Consider the following 19,168-nt stretch of genomic DNA (forward strand, 5'->3'; position numbering starts at 1 on the left):
AGCTGTACCCCCAGGCTTCTTCACCTTTAAATCAGAGGCTCTGGGCTAGTCAAGAGTGCATATAGTTCTCAATTCTTATTCCAGATTTGGAGTAACCACCCAAAGCACACTGTGCTAAAAAGAGAATTCAAAGGTTGTGTTGTGGCTCAGAGGGAAAGCAGTCATGGCTGAGTAGTGATAGCTGCAATGGGTCTAGGAGACAGGATTAAGACATGTTTGCCAGCAACTAACCAATCTCACTACTGTACTACTCTTCTTGCCTAGCAGCCTCAATTCATTCCTATTTCTCATTCCTTGGGAACACTGACCTGACACCCCTATTACGTGAGTACTCTCCTTTTTCCTCAATACTTCCCCAACTGGCATCTGGAGTGTCAAGCAGCTTGGATCATTGTTGGATGTCTGTTCCCATCTCAGCTGACACCTTGCTCCCTTCAGTGCCCTGGGTCCAGTCCCATGCCTGGCCCATAGTAGCCTCTCTCTACACACTGAATTAATGAATGAGCAAGTGAATGAGTAAGACAGAGATTGAACCACTAAGCTTTGAAGACTCAGGAGTCTCCTCCTGGTTATAAATCTTGCACTGAGTTTTATTCCAGCAAGAAACCCCAAGAAGCCTGCCTATCTGTATAAATAGGATGATCACAGAAGAGTACAAAACTGTCTGGTTTGTGTTGTAGGTGTTGCAAGAGTGGGGACAACATTGGAGTAGGGAGCAGAGTGACTAGGGGGAGGGGGGCTAAGGTATGAGAGACCTAGGCTCTGTATCCTGTGGAGAGCCCAGTGCTCCTGTCTGACCTTGACTGTAGAGGGGTCCATCAGGTTTCACTAGGTATGAAAATGAGAAAACATTTTAAATTGCAATGGGGGCTGCTGTGAAGACCCTCCTTGACAAAGTGTTGAAGAACTAGGCACCTATCCCCTTGTTCTGGCTCCAGCATGCTCTGAACCATGGGAAAGGCAACTTGACCAGAGCTGGTAGTTGTCCCATGGGGGGCTGGTGCTCCTGCCTGATGAGCTGGGGTTGAATGGACAGGACAGGCTAGAGGGAGGATCATGAGGGTGGGGACTTCATGCTGACTGAAAGCCTACCCTTGTGCCTCTCTCCTTCCCTTCTCTGGCCTTAGTTGCCTCAGCAAGCCTGCACCACCCACCCTTCTTGCTTCCTATGACCCTGTGGACTGGCTACCAAGGACCCTGGCTGTCTGGCCTGCCATTCCTGTTAGCCTGTTAGCGTGGGTGTGGGTGGCCTATCCCTAAGCCAGGGTTTCCTCCATTGTGATTGCCCCCCTCACCCACTCTGTTACCTCTGATAATGCTGTGCAAACATATTTCTCGATAAAATGCTAGGAAGAAAAATAATTAGAGTGTTGCCTCCATTATCCAATTTCTGATTAATCAAACTCTCTTTGTCCTCGGCCAAAATCTATTCATTTCCCTTAAACACTGGGCTGGTGCCAGGCATCGATTTCCTCTACGATAACACCATGCACACACGCACATTCCCAGCTCTGCCCTGCCCTGTGGAAGGGACTGCAAGGAGGCACTGATGAAATCGCTCTTATTCTCCCAGTTCTACTCACCTTTTCCAGGGAGCGTTCTGGCCATGCCAGCACGCTCATCCCTACTTAGTTCCTGGGTTTCTTTGACTGAACTCGCCCCCTATACACACTATTTGGCCTTGGTCTCTGGGTGTGTTCTGGGGCAGAAGGATGGACTTTAATCTCAGACTCTGGCAGGCCAGGCTTTTGGGAAATGTCCCTGTCACTGGCACAAGAAAGCAGCAGGGCTAGGGCCTCTTAAGGAGGCAGGGATATAGGTACATTTTCCATACAGCAACAGAAATCCAGCCCCAAGGAATTTATAAGATGAGGCAACATCCTGAACCTGGGAGCTTAGCAGTGGGGCAACATCAGGGTCAGCTAGCCATCCATCCACTATCTATCCACGGGAAGGCCAAGAACCTTTTCAGAAGATTGTTCAGACATCCCCAGCTGTCCCCTCCCTTCACCAAGTTAACCCCTCTCTCATTCAATCACTACAAGAGGTTGGGCTTGATTTCACAGTACCTGCTTGATGCCAGGTCCTTGTAGACATGTGGGATGTGTCAGGGAGCAAACAGCAGCCCCTCCCCCAGTGGTATTCATATTGTTATGAGCATAATTCGGAAGGGGATAGTGCCGTGAGTGATGTAGCAGCATGTTAGAGAAGGACAGTGATGTGGGCTAAGACATCGTGGACCAAGTTATGTGGCATAGGTTGGGGTTGTCATAAATAGGATAAGCAGCATAGCCTCCTGAGGGGGATACATCTGAGCAATTGGATTGGGGGTAATGAGCCACTTGACTCTGGACAAAACTTTCTAGATGGAAGGAACAGCTGGTGCAAAGGCCCTGAGTTGAGAGTGAGCCATGTGTGCTGGAGAGTCAGCAGGGAAGTCAGCAAGGGACCAGTGTGGCAGGATTCTGGAAGTAGAGAGCATAGTGGGAGGTGGTTGGAGAAGCTGGACTGGTTCCATAGCTCTGGGACCGTGGAAGAACTGTGACCCTATCTCTGAATTGAGATGCCAAGGGACAGAAAACTTCTAAGCACAAAAGAGATGTGCCCTACCTTGTTTTTATGAGAAGCCCTCCTGTCTGCTGGTAGAGTACCACCTACAGGGGACTGGGGACAGCAAGGAGATAGATCAGTGACTGCTACAGTCCAGAGGAGGGGCTGAACATGGTGGACTCAAATAGTCGGATTATGGACAGAATAGAAGGTCTACTGATGGCTCCCCTGAGACCAACCAAGCCCAGTCCTGACCTGAGGCTCCAGACCCTATTAGAAAGGAAGAAGGTAGAGGGAAGGTGTTCCAGGCATGTTATGGTTGCCATAGTACCCCAGGACCCCTTCCTGTCAGTGTACTGTCACCAGCCGCAGTCCAGTAGTTCACAGTTGCACCCCTCACTGGACATCTGCCCTCAAGGCTTTGGTACCTCCTATCCTAGAGATGAACTTCCCTCAAGATGGGACAACTGTGAAGTCCTTCTGCCTCCTGAGCTGCCTGTGGGGTCTAACCAGGGCTTCTTTATGGCTGGAATCTCACTGTACTTAGCTTCTTCCCTTGCCTTTCCTGCATTCTTCTCTCTTCTGTGGGTTTCTCCTGAATGCTCTGCCTCCATTGATCATAGGTACAACATTTTCTGCTCAACTTCTGCCTCTTCTTTGAGAACCTGATTGGATGGGTTCAGCAGCAGCTGCAGACTTGGACACTCCTGGTGGTGGCCTATCACAGGCAAAAGGACTGGTATTAGCTCCTGAGAGTCACCTGAAGCAGATTCCCAGGCTGCTGGCCTCAGGAGGACTTACAATGCTTGACAAAATGCATATTCCTGGGCCCTTCCTGAGACAGAGGGTGGGGGGAATCTGCATTTTTCTGAGAGCCTCTGATTTCCTGACTGGTGACCTGCATGAGCTGGTCTTAGTACATGAGTATGAGTTTAGGAGACAGGAAGCAGGCTGTGGGCCAGAATAAGGAAGAAAAGGGGGAATGGATAAACAGGAGGTGCTGCTTACCTTCCAGGTAGGAGAAAAGGAAAGGGGCTACAGAGAAACAGGAAAAGGCCTGGGAAGGAGTTGTCACTCATCTGATCCCATGGAATTTTCACCAGAGAGAGTCCAACCATGGTTTGGGGGCCAGGGATATCACACTCAGAGGCAAGGACAGGAAATTACAGAGACCCAGAATGGTGAAATCAGACTTTCCACCCAGCTGAGGAGCCTGATTGAAGGTCAGCAATTAACCTTCCTTAGGGAAACCAGGGCTGGGGGATCCTGGGACCACAGCTGCCCTAGGCAGCAACTGCTTTGACTCCCTTTGAAGCTCCTTACCTCTTCTCTTGACTGTCATTTCCCTCCTCCCCATAATAGCTCCCATCATAGGTAGAATCTTTCCATTTTAATTTATTTATTTACTTCTGGCTCAGAGAGTCATCTGGCTCCATTGCCTCATAAGTACCTGCTCCTCCGGTAGTATTGTCACTTCTCATCTACTGAGCCTTGTTGGCTGTAGGCCAGAAGACTGGACATACCGTGGAGGGCTACCAGAGCTAAGACAGCACAGAGTCACAGGGAAGGGCCTCGTGGTCATCTTATACCATCTTTTAGCAGAGGGACCCTGATAGGCTGTGACCTGCCCAACTAGGGCAGAGCCATTAGTTGGGTTGGAGCCTGTCTGTAAATGGGGGAACACTAACCCTAGTCCTTCCTACCATCCATTTGGGCTCTAGCTTCAAAATAAGCAGGGAACTTACAGGAGGCAAAGAAAGGGAACCTGCTTTTAAGGGGAGACCTACTGCCAGCCTGCAGTGCCAGACCACAGGTTGTGCAGGCAGCATGGAGAAGCTAACTCAGTGGTCTGGGCCCTAGTGATCACGGAGTGATTACAAAGAACCCACAAACACAAAGTCACATGTTCCCAAGCCAGAATCAGTAATATCTTACACATGCACATGCTATCATTTTTCAAATGTTTGGGGGAGCTTGTGTGATAAATGAAATGCAGAGTCATTTACAAGCATTACAGAAAGCTTGGCGAGCAAAAACCCCTTTTCTCTGTGTCATCAGCACTTACTGGATAAATGGGTGCTCTCCATTCTTGCTGTAAAGCATGCTGGCCTATGTCAGTGGTAGGCTGAACACCCCTGAGCATTTCTGCTCATAACCCTATGAGTTGGCTGTGTTTGTCTCAAACCTGTTGATACAATTTGTCCTCACTATAATTACGTCCTTGAATATTACATAAACTGATAGAAAATGAGCATAAAGAGGGCTTCTATGGAAATCAAAGTGGATGCTTCGGAAAGCCTCAGAAGCTATGGTCAGTTTGATGTGGGTGAGACAGAAATTTGGGAATAAGAAGTCTTAAAAACCTAGGATTTCGATTCTGAATACTTGGCCACCTCGCTGGTGGAAAAAGTAAATTGGATATTACACAAGGTGTGCTGTGGTTTAAACAAGGACAGGGCTAGCAATATCAGAATGTGAACCTATACTCCAGGAAAAGATCTCAGCCCTCTCCAGACCTTGGCATGTGACTGTATGGGCATCTGTTTTAAAGTACTTATGTATCATTTCCTAGGACTTCCTGCTGTAACTCACTTTTCAGTAGGCCAGCCAGCTAGCAGCCCAAACTTTGATAACTACTTTCGGTCATTAATGGATATTAGAAACATATCTATAATAATGTTGGAATCTGCAGTTGATTTTTTTGATTGTGAGTTGTTATTGTTGTTTGGATTTTGCATGGGGGGAGACCATCTACTTAAAAAAGTTGTAAGCCATGGTCTGCAGCAGAGATAAGACCACAGAGGCTGAAAATAGGAGGGAGCTGCTTGGCAACATAGCAGAACTCCCAGGACAGGCCAACCTGGAAATTCCTTTCCTCTCCCTAAGAGGAAAAGGGTTCTTAGAGCTCCCAGAACACCCCAGTGGGAGAGTGCAGGGACAACTTGCAGGGAAGGAAAATGTGGGACTTTATAGAATGGAAGGATGTGGGGCAAGGGCCACAAAAGGACTAGCAGACTGATTTATCCAGAGCTGAGGCTGTTAAGGCCCTAGCCCAGGGTGTGCTGCATGCAGAGTCCACACTGCCCCTGTCCTTGCTCCCAAAGGCTCCCATCTTATTTAGCAAGGCGTGAAATGGTCAAGAAGGTGTTTGCAAAGGGGATGGATCTGACTGGGATGGGAGTAGGCAGCAAGAATCTCCTGCAAGGAAGGCTCCAGGATGGTGGGAGAGTGAGTGCAGAGGTTAGCAGAAGCTTCAGGAGGAGGACTCTTGTCCCACATAGGAGAAGGAGCTAGAAACAGCTGAGTTTGGAGTCTATAAGGGACTGGCCTACAGTTCTTGGAGTGGTGGGTATGATACCCATTTGAGGAGTATTTGAGGAGAGGAACAAGGGGACCAAAGGAAGCCTGGGCATGGAGGCAGGCAGACAGCGGGACCCCAAGTATCCCAACAGAGCTGGGTCCCAGAATCCCAGGAGCATGAGGGCTCCAAGAGCTGTTCATGGGTTAACTGAGACCTCAGGGCCTAAGTTTTAGTACGCACTGCATTGTGACCCCTCTGCCAAAGGCATTTAGAAGAGGTCACATTAGGTAATGTGCTCAAAGGAAGTGCTGGGGAAGCTTCTGAGCTCTTTTACAAACATTTTTTGATGTTCATCCATCTACCCATCCATCTGCTCTGCAAATCTTTCACACAACACCTGCTTTGAGGGAAATAGAGCTGGCAACTGCGGGAGGGAAGGATAGGAACCCAGACCAACCTGCAGTGGGTAACCTGAAGAAACCACACACACACACAGAGTGCAGTCAGGGAGAACTCTGCTGGAGGAGCCAGAAGCCCCAAGACTGGGAAGGGCCACTGTGTGGGCATCCCTGCCTTCTCTTCCCAGGGTGAGATCAAGTCCCACCACTGACCCAGCCACACACCACAGTTGGTTCAAAGTTACATGGGACTGAGTGATGAGTGCAGAGTGAGTCCACTAGGCTCAGAGAAGGAGACTTTCCCTAGGCTGTTGGAAAGGGGGACTTTTCAGCCAGATGGGATGAAGCAGGATACTGTGGGCATGGGAGATGAGAGATGTAGCCAGGGAAGCAGGAACCAGGAAGGAAGGGGAAGGGTGTGCAGACTGTCTTTCCCCAAAGGGCAATTCCTAGGAGTGTAGCCTGCCCCCATTCCTTGTCCATTATCATTGGCATCAGGGCAAACAGGGGTTTTTATCCCCTCAGAAAGATGTGGCTTTTTAGTCCCAAAATATGTGCAATATCAAAAACCTAAAACCCTCAGGCCCTTCCTGAAGACAGTGACACTGAGCAGGTGAAGAGGCACAGGGAGAGCCAAAAGGCAGTGTGCATACATGTAACTATATTCTTGACACTGAACATCTGCTCCTTGCTGGCACTGCTCAGTACTGGGATGTGGTCTTGAGAGAAATGGCAGTCCTGCCTTTCACCCAGAGGCTCAGTGGAAAACTGGACAGCCATCCATTCAGTGAGGACATTGCAAATGGCCAAACTGGAAAAGCAAGGCATATATGTCCCCACCTCCAAAATGAACATGGGTATGGATTCCAGCACAGCTCACACCAGCACACACTGGTTTTGTGTTCTACCCTCACAATGCATGTCTGAATGACATCACACATTGTAGGATGGAAGTGCTTCTCCTTAATCCAGGAAAACTGCTGCTCCAGGACTCCTGGTACCCCTGTCCTGTCCTGGATCCCCTGTACAGCCCTGTCCAAGGGTGCTCAGCCCATCCACACCAGCCACCTGCACCAGGTAAGAGCCTCATCCCCCAAGTAGGAAGCCTCCTCCAGAGCCCCTGAGCTTTCTCAGGGACAACACTCAGACTTGGAACTCCCTACTCAGAGGGATGAACATGGTTTTTGGGATCCCCCCACCAGGCTGCCATGAGTCACAGGAAGCTTACAGAATTCCCATCTTCCCTGTCTGGGGTCTGCTCTGGGAGTTGTCTAGGCTCTTTGTGTCCTCACCAGTGAGGACTGTGCTATTCTATATCTTTTGCTGTATGTCTGTCTCCACAGAGTTGGTCTTTATCCGTAATGTCCTGGCTCTATTATTTACTTATGGTCTTCTTAACCAGAATACAATCTCCCTAATGCATAGACTCAGATTGCCCCCCACCATGTGCCCCTTCCCTGAGCAGGGTGGCACACATTGCAGCTGTATTCTTTTTTTTTTTTCTGTTTGTACATGGCGTAAAGGCATACCATTTGTGTAATCATAAATTTACATAGGGTAATGTTGTTTGATTCATTCTGTTATTTTTCCCTTCCCCCCCACCCCTCCCACCCCTCTTTTCCCTCTATACAGTCCTTCCTTCCTCCATTCTTGCCCCACTCCCTAAACCTAACCCTAACCCTAACACTAACCCCTCCCACCCCCCATTATGTGTCATCATCCACTTATTAGCGATATCATTCTTCCCTTGGTTTTTTGAGATTGGCTTATCTCACTTAGCATGATATTCTCCAGTTTCATCCATTTGCCTGCAAATGCCATAATTTTATCATTCTTTATGGCTGAGTAATATTCCATTGTATATATATATACCACATTTTCTTTATCCATTCATCAATTGAAGGACATCTAGGTTGGTTCCACAATCTGGCTATTGTGAACTGAGCAGCTATGAACATTGATGTGACTGTATCTCTGTAATATGCTGATTTTAAGTCCTTTGGGTATAGGCCAAGGAGTGGGATAGCTGGGTCAAATGGTGATTCCATTCCAAGTTTTCTAAGGATTCTCCACACTGCTTTCCAGAGTGGCAGCACTAATTTGCAGCCCCACCAGCAATGTATGAGTGTACCTTTCTCCCCACATCCTCGCCAACACCTGTTGTTGCTTGTATTCTTGATAATCGCCATTCTAACTGGAGTGAGATGGAATCTTAGGGTGGTTTTGATTTGCATTTCTCTTATTACTAGAGATGTTGAACATTTTTCCATATGTTTGTTGATTGCTTGTAGATCTTCTTCTGTGAACTGTCTATTCATTTCCTTAGCCCATTTGTCGATTGGATTATTTGCATTCTTGGTGTAGAGTTTTTTGAGTTCTTTATAGATTCTGGAGATTAGTGCTCTATCTGAAGTATGATTGGCAAAGATTTTCTCCCACTCTGTAGGCTCTTTCTTCGCATTGCTGATAGTTTCCTTTGCTGAGAGAAAGCTTTTTAGTTTGAATCTATCCAACTTATTAATTCTTGCTTTTATTTCTTGTGCTATGAGAGTCCTGTTGAGGAAGTCTGGTCCTAAGCTGACATGTTGAAGCTCTGGACCTACTTTTTCTTCTATAAGATGCAAGGTCTCTGGTCTGATTCCGAGGTCCTTAATCCATTTTGAGTTTAGTTTCGTGTATGGTGAGAGATATGGGTTTAGTTTCATTCTGTATTGCAGCTGTATTCTGAGAGAATATTGATTACAGAGGGCTGATAGATCATTTTGCCCACAGGGATCTAAGGTTGGTTAACCTCAGGGCCAGGCACATGCACTGAATTATTCAGGAGAATGGGTGAAGTGATGGAGAGTGTCCTACTGAAAAAGCAAGTGGAACTGAGCTAGGATGGGGTTGACCCACTTTTCTGAGACAAGAGGTACCTCTGACCTAAGAACAAGAAATACTGTGTTGACATCATAGACCAAGAGCCCCATCCCTGGGTGTCATAGCAAAGAGAGGTTCTGAACCTAGGCGTCCTGTGTACCCCATCTGTGTCCCCAGAAGATAGTAGGATAAAGCCCAGCTTCTCAGTAGGGGTGTTGGGCTAGGGATAGATCACTTGGTAGAGTGCTTGCCTTGCATGTACAGGCCCTGGGTTCAATCCCCAGCACCACAAAAAACAAACAAACAAACAAGCAAACTCAGCAGGGAACTGGGCAGCTACCTAGACCATACAAGGTGGCCTGAGTATATAGCCATGAACAGAACTAACCCTTCCTGTGAAGGTGGTAATCCTTTTATTTCTTTCTCAACCCTTTTCCTTCAAGGAGAAAAATTCAGTTTTGGCCAGTATGGGTCTCACAACCTCCAGCAGGCTCTAATATCCACTGTTTAACAAACAGAGAGTGACCTTACCTGGCCCTTGTGCAGACATCAGTCCCTAACTAGCAGCAAAAGCAATTCCTTTATGCTATTCTATATTTTAGATTACTTTTGTCTGTGGTAAGTGATTCTGGCTTTCCATTTAAAGTCAAGATGTGAAGTTCTTTTTAAAGTACAGTTATTTAAGTAAAAGAGTGAATCCATTTAAAGAAAAACATTGAGTAAATAGCAGCAGGTAATACCCAGATGTAGCCATGTTAGGCTGTGATGTCAGGGTGCCAAGAGGTGGAGAGCTTGATGGAAGTTGAACCTTATAGACTCAACTGGGCAACCCTAAGGAAATCCCCTCCTCTCTTTAAATCTTGGTTTCTATATCTGCAAAGTTATAGCCACCTCCCAAGCCTATCATGCAAGATAACATGTGTGCCAGCATAGGCCAATGCCACAGCAGCCAGGAGCAAACAGATGTGGGATGAAAGTACAATTGTCCCCAGCATCTCTAGCCTTGGGCCTTCGGGCCCAGGCTTCCTGTGTACCTTCCTCCTCATGGTGACCCCAGTGGCCCAAAGACACATGCTTTAGACATGGAAAGCACAACCAAGCTATGACTGGGATCTGTAGCCTTCTCCCTGACCCTACCATACCCAGTTTCCATGGAATAGATTCTCCCCTGAGTCCAACCTACAGCTGTCCTTAATCATCCAAGAACACATGTGGAAACACCTCCATGAAGAGTATGCCAGAACCCTGGACTGTGACTAAACCATTATAATGATGTGTGGGACCAGATTGCCATGGGAATCTGATCAGAGAGGTAAAACCCCCAGTTAATGTCTTGGCATTTGTGGAGTTCCCTTCACCCTGAAAAGAGTATGGGTTGATAGGGAAGGGAAATTAGAAGTGACAGAAGAGGTTGGAAGCACAAAGGACACCTGGCTCCTCAGAGACCACCAAGGAACCATCACAGTGGAGAAGATTCCTGTGGGTCCAGGCCTGGCTCTGAGAAAACCTAATGGTGGCTAAAACGCCTGGGCAGGAGAGAAACATTCAGTACGTCAGCTGAAAGCAGAGAACACAATGCCAGTAAGCCAGGCATAGAAGGGCAGTGGAAAATGTTTCGTTATTTAGAGGGAAGGAAACTGATTATCAGTGGCAGCCACAGGCACCGTCTTTTCCGGACCTTCGATTTCTAAAATAGAGCCACAGTGAGAGCCAACTAGGGGACAGTGGGTCCAGAGAGCAGAGGAGAAGACCTGCTCTTTAAAAGAAGGAGATGGAAATATCATGAATATGCTTGGGCCTGCAGGTTCTCATGCTGGCATGGGAGGCATGGGAAGTACCTTGAGACTAGTGATTTAAGCAACCTGAGATCAGCACATGCCTCATGTGTAGGTTCAGGGAGCCCCACATGCACCCCTCCTGCTAGTTCCTGTAAACCATGAGACACTGACTGACTCTGGAATGGAGCCCTCCCCACTCTGCCTGACATCTTTGTTTAAGGAAGGGCCTGTAATCACAGACACGGTGAGCTCCATCTGCTGCCACCAGACCCGCCTTCCTCTATTCTCTCCAGGTCATCACAGAACAGCCGTTGGGCTCCAGGGTAGAGCTGGCAGGTAGAAGGGCCACCACTGCCAGGGCGTGAGCACTGCTGAGTCATAACCCCATTTAGGGCTTACTGAGCAGTTCAGCCTCCAAGGGGTAGTCAAGGGCAGGGCCAGGGGCAGGTATGTACAGGTAGTCCAGGGCAGCTCTCTTGGGTTGGAAAGGGCTCATCAGTCCATGATGAGGGCCATGCCTCCTTCTGCCACCCCCAAGCCTGGAACCACAAGCACTGCTGATCCCTTGCACTGGGGCTTGACACACTCCAGGTCAGGGCCTTGGCTGAGGGCAGAGTGGGAATTCCCAAAGGTTTAAAGCAGTTGGAAAGTTGGGAGCCCATCATTGTGCTGGGGGTATGGCCTCTCACTACCTTGCTGGCCTTGTTACCTGGCCACCCACCACTTCTTGGGGTCCTAACCATTGTCCCTAGCAGGGTTGGCCATCTGAATGATCTCTGTGGGCCTCAGAGATATGACCATGCTTCTTTGTTCATTCACAGTCCAAGTACTGGCATATCTCCTTAATCTAAACTACCTCCCTGAGGTGGGCCTGTGTGTGGAATCATCAGCCCTTCCTGGTTCACTCTTTCTAGTGGCCCAGGCTCAGTGTGGAATAAGCTTTCTGGGAAGCCAGAAGGGAGGGCAGCAGGCATCCAGGGTCTGGCGAGTGAGGGTCTGGGGTGCTTGTCCCCAAGGAAGTGGGGCACATAGTGAGGGAACCTGGCCTATAAGCTGATAAGCCATTCTACCCAAAAGTTCACTGGCTTAGCTTGGCTTGGGCAGTGATACCCAATGACCTTGGCTTTGGGCTGCCTTCTCCCACTTCAGGGGCTGACTAGGCTGGCTGTTGCAAAGTGGCCCTGGGAGAGGCTTTTGGGGGAGAGGTTGGGATAGGGATATGGGATAGGTTAGCAACTGTTCCCACAGCCCAGCCCTGTCCTGGTAGGTATAGACAGCCATGGGCATGGGTGTTGTGTTGCCAGAGTTGTGTGCCTAGTGAGGACTGAGGCTCCAGGTGGGGACAGGTCATGGGGAGAGCAGTGGCAACCATTATGGAGGGCATCCATGATGCAAAGACTCTGAGACTCCCTCCACAGCCATGTCCTGCCTTGGTTCAGGGTTGTCACCCCACATCTATTCCAGGAGCAGCCTGGAGAGGGCCCTGTCTGGGGAATGGTCAGCATGATGTGAGGGCAGGCCAGCCTGCCAGAAGTAAACAAGGACCAGGGTCAGAGGCCTGAGGGGCAAGCAGGGAGGATATTTAAAGAGATATTCCCTGTGTGTGCTGAAGAGTCTGGCCTTGAGACCACAGGCAGTGAGGAGCTTTCAGGAGAGGGATCCCTGAGAGGGCTTAGGGTTTGGGTATTGCAGTGGCAACCTTTGGTAGATGAGTTAAGGAGGCCTCTCAGAGGTCAGGATAGAATTTGTCAAGAGCCATAGGTCAAGGGCAGCTAATGTCCCAAAACTTCTAGGGAGGAGGCAGGGGGCCTGCAGACTCAGGCCTGGTGAATTCATCATGCTTTATGTGCCAGAAGCTCTACTGCTGTGGAACAGGGGTAGGGCTGGCTAGTACTCAGTGATTAATCATTCCCGTACTGAGCCCGTCACAGCAGAACAGAGTCCCACACTGCAGAGACAGCTGACAACTTTGCCGTCACCTGCCACTTCCTCCAGAATATCCTCTCCATGAATGGCCTCTACTCCCATCCTGCTGACTGGTCCCAGGATGCCCTGAACACCTCCCTGCTCTCACTCAGTCACCCCTCCATTACCAGGCGCTACCCATCCTACAGCCTGTGCCTCCTGTAGCTACCTACCACATCTGTCTGCTACATCCTCTCCCAGACTCAGCCCTCACCCACAGTGCTACCCTCTCACCTGATGTCTTTGTGCAGGAGCCAGTCTAGCCTTACCCCGGCAGCCACTGAGGTACTCCTTGCTCAAACCCTGATTTACCAGGTAACCTCAGCACTAGCTGTCTTCCCTATCCTTCAGACTGGCCAGTCCCATTCCCATCTTAGGCTCTTCACACCAGCAGTTCCCTCATCCTCACCTGCATACCCGTCTGCCTTCTTTACCACCTGTTTGTAGTCCTCTCTCTCACCTGTTGGGAGCCTCACCCCACTTGCCTTAGCATACTTGCAGCCTACACTGCCCCACCTGTGGCCCTCCTTCTCTGGAGCTCCATTTCTACTATAAAATTTGGCACCCTTTGTTATTCACTGTTTATATACTGTCGGTGGTCTGGCTTCTACTGTCCCCACCTGAGCAAACTCGGGAACTGGGACTTCATCTGCTTTGCTCAGCAGTGCCATGTCCCCACCTCCACCAAGTGTCAATCTCAAAGCCACAACTCAGTAAGTATAACAGAGAACCCCTGACTCATCTTCTTGACCCCACTTACTGTACCAGTCCCTCCCCTTCATAGCCACCTCTGCTCTCAGGACACACATCTGCCCTGGTACACATGCAGCTTGCACAGACACATTCAGATGGGTCCACACACATGCATCCACATATATATAGGGGCATGGACCTGCATATGCACACCCAGAGGTGTGTCCCTGTCACTGTCGCAAACATGCACCTGCACACGTTTGTTAACCCCTTCAGTGGCTTGCTCTTTCTCTTTGATGCCCTGCCCTTTCCTCTTACCTTGTACCTCTGTCTTCCTCATGCCCAGCCACTCAGACTACCGTTCTGTAGTCACTATGGTTCATCTCTGCCATCCCTAATACACATACACCACAGGGCCTTTGCATGACCTGTACAGGTACTTGCCCAGCTCATAGAACTAGAGACCACTAAGAATATCATCTGCCCAAAGGCCTACCTCTCTTCCTGTACCACATGGCCTCTTCACTTTTAAGGAAATCCCAACCTGTAGGTAAGGACCAGAAAGGTAGAACAGATGCTGGAACAGAGAAGTTCCAGCAGCAAGGGGTACAGAAGGGGGAAGGTAGAAGCACCCCACTGATGGCGGGGAGGTACCACATATATGCTGACCTGTGAAGAGTAGCTAGAAGCCAGGCAAGAGGTGCTGCAGATGCAGCAGCCCTAGGAGAGTCAGGGTGATAGAATGAGCTCTGCAGAGAACAGCCTATGCTGGGCCCACATTTGGGTGGGGGTTTGGTGGGAATCTGAGATGAGAAATTATGTACTGCCAGAAACTGGCCAGGGTCCTAGTTTGTTCAGGTGCAGTTCTACACCAAGGCAAAGTACTGCCTCACCTGACCCCCAGGAATCCCAGTTCTGAAGCTTACATGTTACCTGCCTGGACTAGACCATGTCACTGCAGTGTGTTCCAAGGGCAGCCACAAGCCTGCTTTTCTTGGGTAGCAACAAACAGCTTGAGAGGTTCATTTGGGAGAAACCTGTTTTCTGGGCAATCTTTGCCCAACACTGACCAACTGAAGGAGGATTCATCATTTCAAGCCTGGCTGTATCTCAGATTTTAAAACATTGAATTGAAAAAAATGGTGATGATAGGGACATCCCCAGGCAGGCCTCTCCCAAGGGGAGGGTATTGACAATCATGCTGGAATAGGCACTGGCAGGAAGGGCCTGGTGCTCCCAGTAGCATAGCAGGCTGAGGTCTGCTCACACCCAAATCAAGTGGTTGTCAGGTGGGGTCAGGTCATTAGCAGGGACAAAAGAGTAACCACAGGGTTTCTTGACCTTTATTTGCTGACACTCCACAGCAAAGCTTTAAGCAGATGTGATTAAAGACAGGGGTTATCAATGCCATTACATTTGTTTACAAACCTTTTCCTAATATAAGTTCATTGAAGGAAATATAGGAGGTACAATAAAATACAAAAGAGAAAAAATTCTCCTGAGATTCCACAACCCTGAACTCATTGTTGCTAAAGAACTAACTCCCAGACCTCTGCTTACATAGTGTGTGCATGCATGTACATTCTAGCACATGTACACCCTACATGTATTACACTCAAGCAGGTGCTCCTAGAGCTCTCTGTGCCATCTGAAGGTACATGTTGAGGATTCCATTCTCAGGCATAATTTCAACCTCATTGGGATTCAGCCTCATTTTTAATCACTGCTCTCAGCAGAGATGCTTTTAGGGTGTTCTATGGTACACTCTTCTTTACGGCTGCCTGACTGGTAGGACTGCAGAAATATGGGAATGTTACTCAACCTCGCTTTCCTTTCTTTCTTCCTTTCATCCCTAGCACCTATCAAGGGCCCACCACATGCAGAGCCCTGCACTTTCATGGTGGGGGCAAGGCCAGGATGGGCCCTGCTCAACTGGAACCCCCAATCAGGGAAGAGGCTGCATCAGCACACAAAGTCATGCAGGTCACTTGCTAGCTGGGGGATTCTATGGAGGCAGCAGTGAGGAGAGGGCAGGGCAGGGGATGGAACCTGGCCAAAGAGGCAACAATGGGGTGAGATAATGCTCATAGTGGCAGGGACAGTGGGATAGTGACTGCTACTGACTGCCATTTGCAGAGTGCCAGGCTCTGTGCTAGATGCATTACTCCTTGCAGATACCTGTGATTGGTGAGGGACATAGATTCAGAGATATAGAATAACATGCCTGATGCCACACCGCTAGTGAGAGGCCAAGGAAGGTGTGGAGTATGGGACACACCCTGATAGCAGTGGGGAGACACAGAGGTTTGACCCAAGGAGAGATAAGGCATCAGAGATACTGTTGGAGGCAGGTTAGCCCAGGGAACCAGACAGGATAGGGGGCCACACCACCAAGAGAGGCCAGAATCTTGGCCCAGGAAAAGACTGGGCAACCCAGGTCTTGATTTAGAGCAGGATCCCTGGGACTAGTGGTGGAATATCTGTGAGGGATTGAGGACAGGGAAAGGTACAGCTAATGGGAGAATGGAGTGCCATTTTCTGTAGGTCCTGGAGCAGGGAAGGTTGGGAAAGCAAAGGCAACTGGGGGGTAGGGCAGGTTGAATTTTGGAAACTGTACACACCTAGGAGTGGCGACAGGAGTAGCCAAGGAGTAGGTCCTTGGCTAGCAGGGTCTGTCTGTCCCAAGCCTTCCCGCCTCAGAGCTTATCATAGGGGAACAAGGGATATTAGAGGAGTGAATGCTGGTTATGGCAGAATGGCTGAGGAAGGAATTATGCTATGGCAGGTGCTTCCCTGGACTCCCAGTCAGGGTCAGAAGCCTGAACTCCCTTGTAGAGGGAGACTGGCCCAGCTACCCAACAGGTCACAGGAATGTTTTGGGGTTTGCCCCTCCCCCTGCTTTCAACAGGGTGCTACAGTCCAGGCCCAGTCAGGGTCAGTGAAAGAAAGATTCCACCTGAGACTTGAGGGGCTTTTAGGCTACCCTGCATAGCCTGGACTCAGTGATTCCCACCGTCATTGGGAGGTACCCTGGCCTTCCCCAACAAGACTTCAACATATTGTCCTGTTTTGCAGATCCTGCCCACTTTCTAGACCCTGACCTATGCCTCCATCCAAACCTCCCTCACCCAACCAGAAGTAAGGTGGCCTTTGCCTATTCCTCCCCAAGCCACTGTCTACTTAGGCACCCTGCATTACCCCTGTAGTCTGCAGCCTCCCTTGGTTTGGTCCATGACCATCTGCCCACTTCCAGGGTTGGTGCCACAGAGTACCCATGAGGGAAGGAAATGGCCAGACATCTCTCCTGGCACATGTCCTGCTCTATGAGAGGAGAGGTGACCCAGCCCCTGCATGAGGAGGTGAAAGACAGGGAGGCGTCCAGTTTTCCCAGGTTAAGGGAGCCTGCACCTCTTCAAGGCAGGGCTACAGCCAGGACCCTACTATAAAATAGGATAGGGTTAAACTCCATTGGTACCGTTGGAGAATAGAACACCAGAGGGGCATCACAGTAGGATCATATTATTGAATCCTAGTCAGACGCAGAGATTAAGAGAAGGTGAGGTTAGTTGTGTCCAGTGGTACAGGTTGGTAGAGGCCTTGCACACCTCACTCCTCTCCCTTGTGCACCTGGCTTCAGACAAATTGGACCAACCAAGAGAGGAGTAGGGCAGGCATCAGCCAGACATGTTTGTTTTGCAGTGATTTGGGCTCTAAACCTGCAACACTCCAGAGGAGAAGGGAGTCGATGGATTATTCCCGCGTTTTCTAAGGCCCAGTGAGTTATTACCTTTCCCTATCCAGCCTGAGGTGGGGCTGGGAGGAGTGGTGGGTGGCTCATGCTGTTGTCTGTTTGGCAGGTAAAGGGCCGGATGCGCTGCTGGGAACCGGAGCAGCCTGAGGCAGGGGGGCCACAGGGAGTGCAGGGCCCTCCAGCCGAGCTTAGCAGCATCGCCACAGCAACCAGCAACCAGACGGCAGCAGACTAGGCAGACGCAAGCAGACGGCTTCCCACCGTGGCCGAGGACAGGGAATGACTACGGCAAATCAGGCCACGCTGCTGACAAGGGAGGTGGAGTGTCACTAGAGGAGAGGTGCGGCCACCGCCCCGCTGCTACGAGCGCCATGCCAGCTGGAAAGGAGGCACTGGGGCAGGGGCTGCAGTGTGACATGGCCTGGCCCCACAGCAAGTGCTAAACTTCCCAGGGTAGCTGACTCTTGTCTGCTGGGTGCATCAGCCCACGTCTCACATTCCTCACTGCAGCCATCCCTACTTGGTGGCAAGAGGGAGAGGCACCTATCCCGTGCCCCACGTCTGGGCCTTCTGCTGCCGGACCATGGGATGTCGGCAAAGCTCAGAGGAAAAAGAGGCGGCGCGGCGGTCCCGGAGAATCGACCGCCACCTGCGCTCAGAGAGCCAGAGGCAGCGCCGTGAAATCAAGCTGCTCCTGCTGGGTACCAGCAACTCAGGCAAGAGCACCATCGTTAAGCAGATGAAGATCATCCACAGCGGCGGCTTCAACCTGGAGGCCTGCAAGGAGTATAAGCCCCTCATCATCTACAACGCCATTGACTCACTGACCCGCATCATCCGGGCCCTGGCTGCCCTCAAGATAGACTTCCACAATCCTGACCGTGCTTATGATGCTGTGCAGCTGTTTGCACTGACAGGCCCCGCAGAGAGCAAGGGTGAGATCACACCTGAGCTGCTGGGTGTCATGCGGCGGCTGTGGGCTGATCCTGGGGCACAGGCCTGCTTTGGCCGCTCTAGTGAGTACCACCTGGAGGACAATGCAGCCTACTACCTGAATGACCTGGAGCGCATTGCTGCACCTGACTATATTCCCACTGTTGAGGACATCCTACGTTCCCGGGACATGACCACAGGCATCGTAGAGAACAAGTTCACCTTCAAGGAGCTCACATTCAAGATGGTAGATGTGGGCGGACAGAGGTCAGAGCGCAAAAAATGGATCCACTGTTTCGAGGGTGTCACTGCCATCATCTTCTGTGTGGAGCTTAGTGGCTATGACCTGAAGCTCTATGAGGATAACCAGACGGTGAGTGGGGCCCAAGTTTCCACTGCTTATTCCTGCTGTCCAGGGAAGCAGGTGAACTCATGTGGGCAGGGAGAGGCTTTGGTCAGTAGAACTGATCTAGCCTCATGTGTCTGCTCTAATGAGATGGGGGCATGCGTGTCCCTCTTTTCTGTCTTCAGGAAATGCACTGTAGAATATGGTGGGTGTTGTGGGCAATGCAGAACCTTAGGGTTACTTCTGCTGCCAGGTTGTCAGCCCTAGAGTGATTCCTGGCAAGCAAGATCATGTTAGGCCCTCAAAGGTTCCCTTAAGACCAGCTTTTTGCAGCTTCCCTGGCCTGAGGAGAATCACTTTGACCTAGGTGACCATGCTCTGACAGACCCTTGGGTTGCACAAAGGGCAACACACCCAGCAGGGATATCGCCCCCGTAATCAGCTATAGCCAACCTCTCAGTGCTGCAGATTGCACTGCCCTTGTGGTTCCAAGGTCACTCCCACCTCAGTGCAGTGAACAGATCGTACCCGAGACACTAAGCAAAGACCTTTCTCTAAAGGACAGATTCCTTATGAGAAAAAGGCCTTTAA

The 19,168-nt window shown here is 50.0% G+C and overlaps 2 protein-coding genes across 4 annotated transcripts in view; one reads left to right on the forward strand and one right to left on the reverse strand.

Annotated features, from left to right (window-relative positions):
- The window catches only part of Rsph14 (radial spoke head 14 homolog), an 82,131-nt gene that overhangs the window by 16,156 nt on the left and 46,807 nt on the right, over positions 1-19,168 (reverse strand). The window lies entirely within an intron of this gene.
- Positions 1-19,168, forward strand: part of Gnaz (G protein subunit alpha z) — a 53,627-nt gene that overhangs the window by 7,071 nt on the left and 27,388 nt on the right. The window contains exons 1-2 of one of the 2 annotated variants that reach the window (XM_047560105.1): positions 17,216-17,322; positions 17,405-18,604. In XM_047560105.1, the coding sequence (XP_047416061.1) occupies positions 17,882-18,604 (723 nt within the window). In that variant the 5' untranslated portion in view covers positions 17,216-17,322; positions 17,405-17,881. Of the gene's footprint in view, positions 1-17,215; positions 17,323-17,404; positions 18,605-19,168 lie in introns of those variants that run through there. The other variant, XM_047560104.1, reaches the window with a different exon arrangement.

Source organism: Sciurus carolinensis, chromosome 8 (assembly GCF_902686445.1).
Source record: "Sciurus carolinensis chromosome 8, mSciCar1.2, whole genome shotgun sequence".
In the NCBI taxonomy this organism is placed as follows: Eukaryota; Metazoa; Chordata; class Mammalia; order Rodentia; family Sciuridae; genus Sciurus; species Sciurus carolinensis.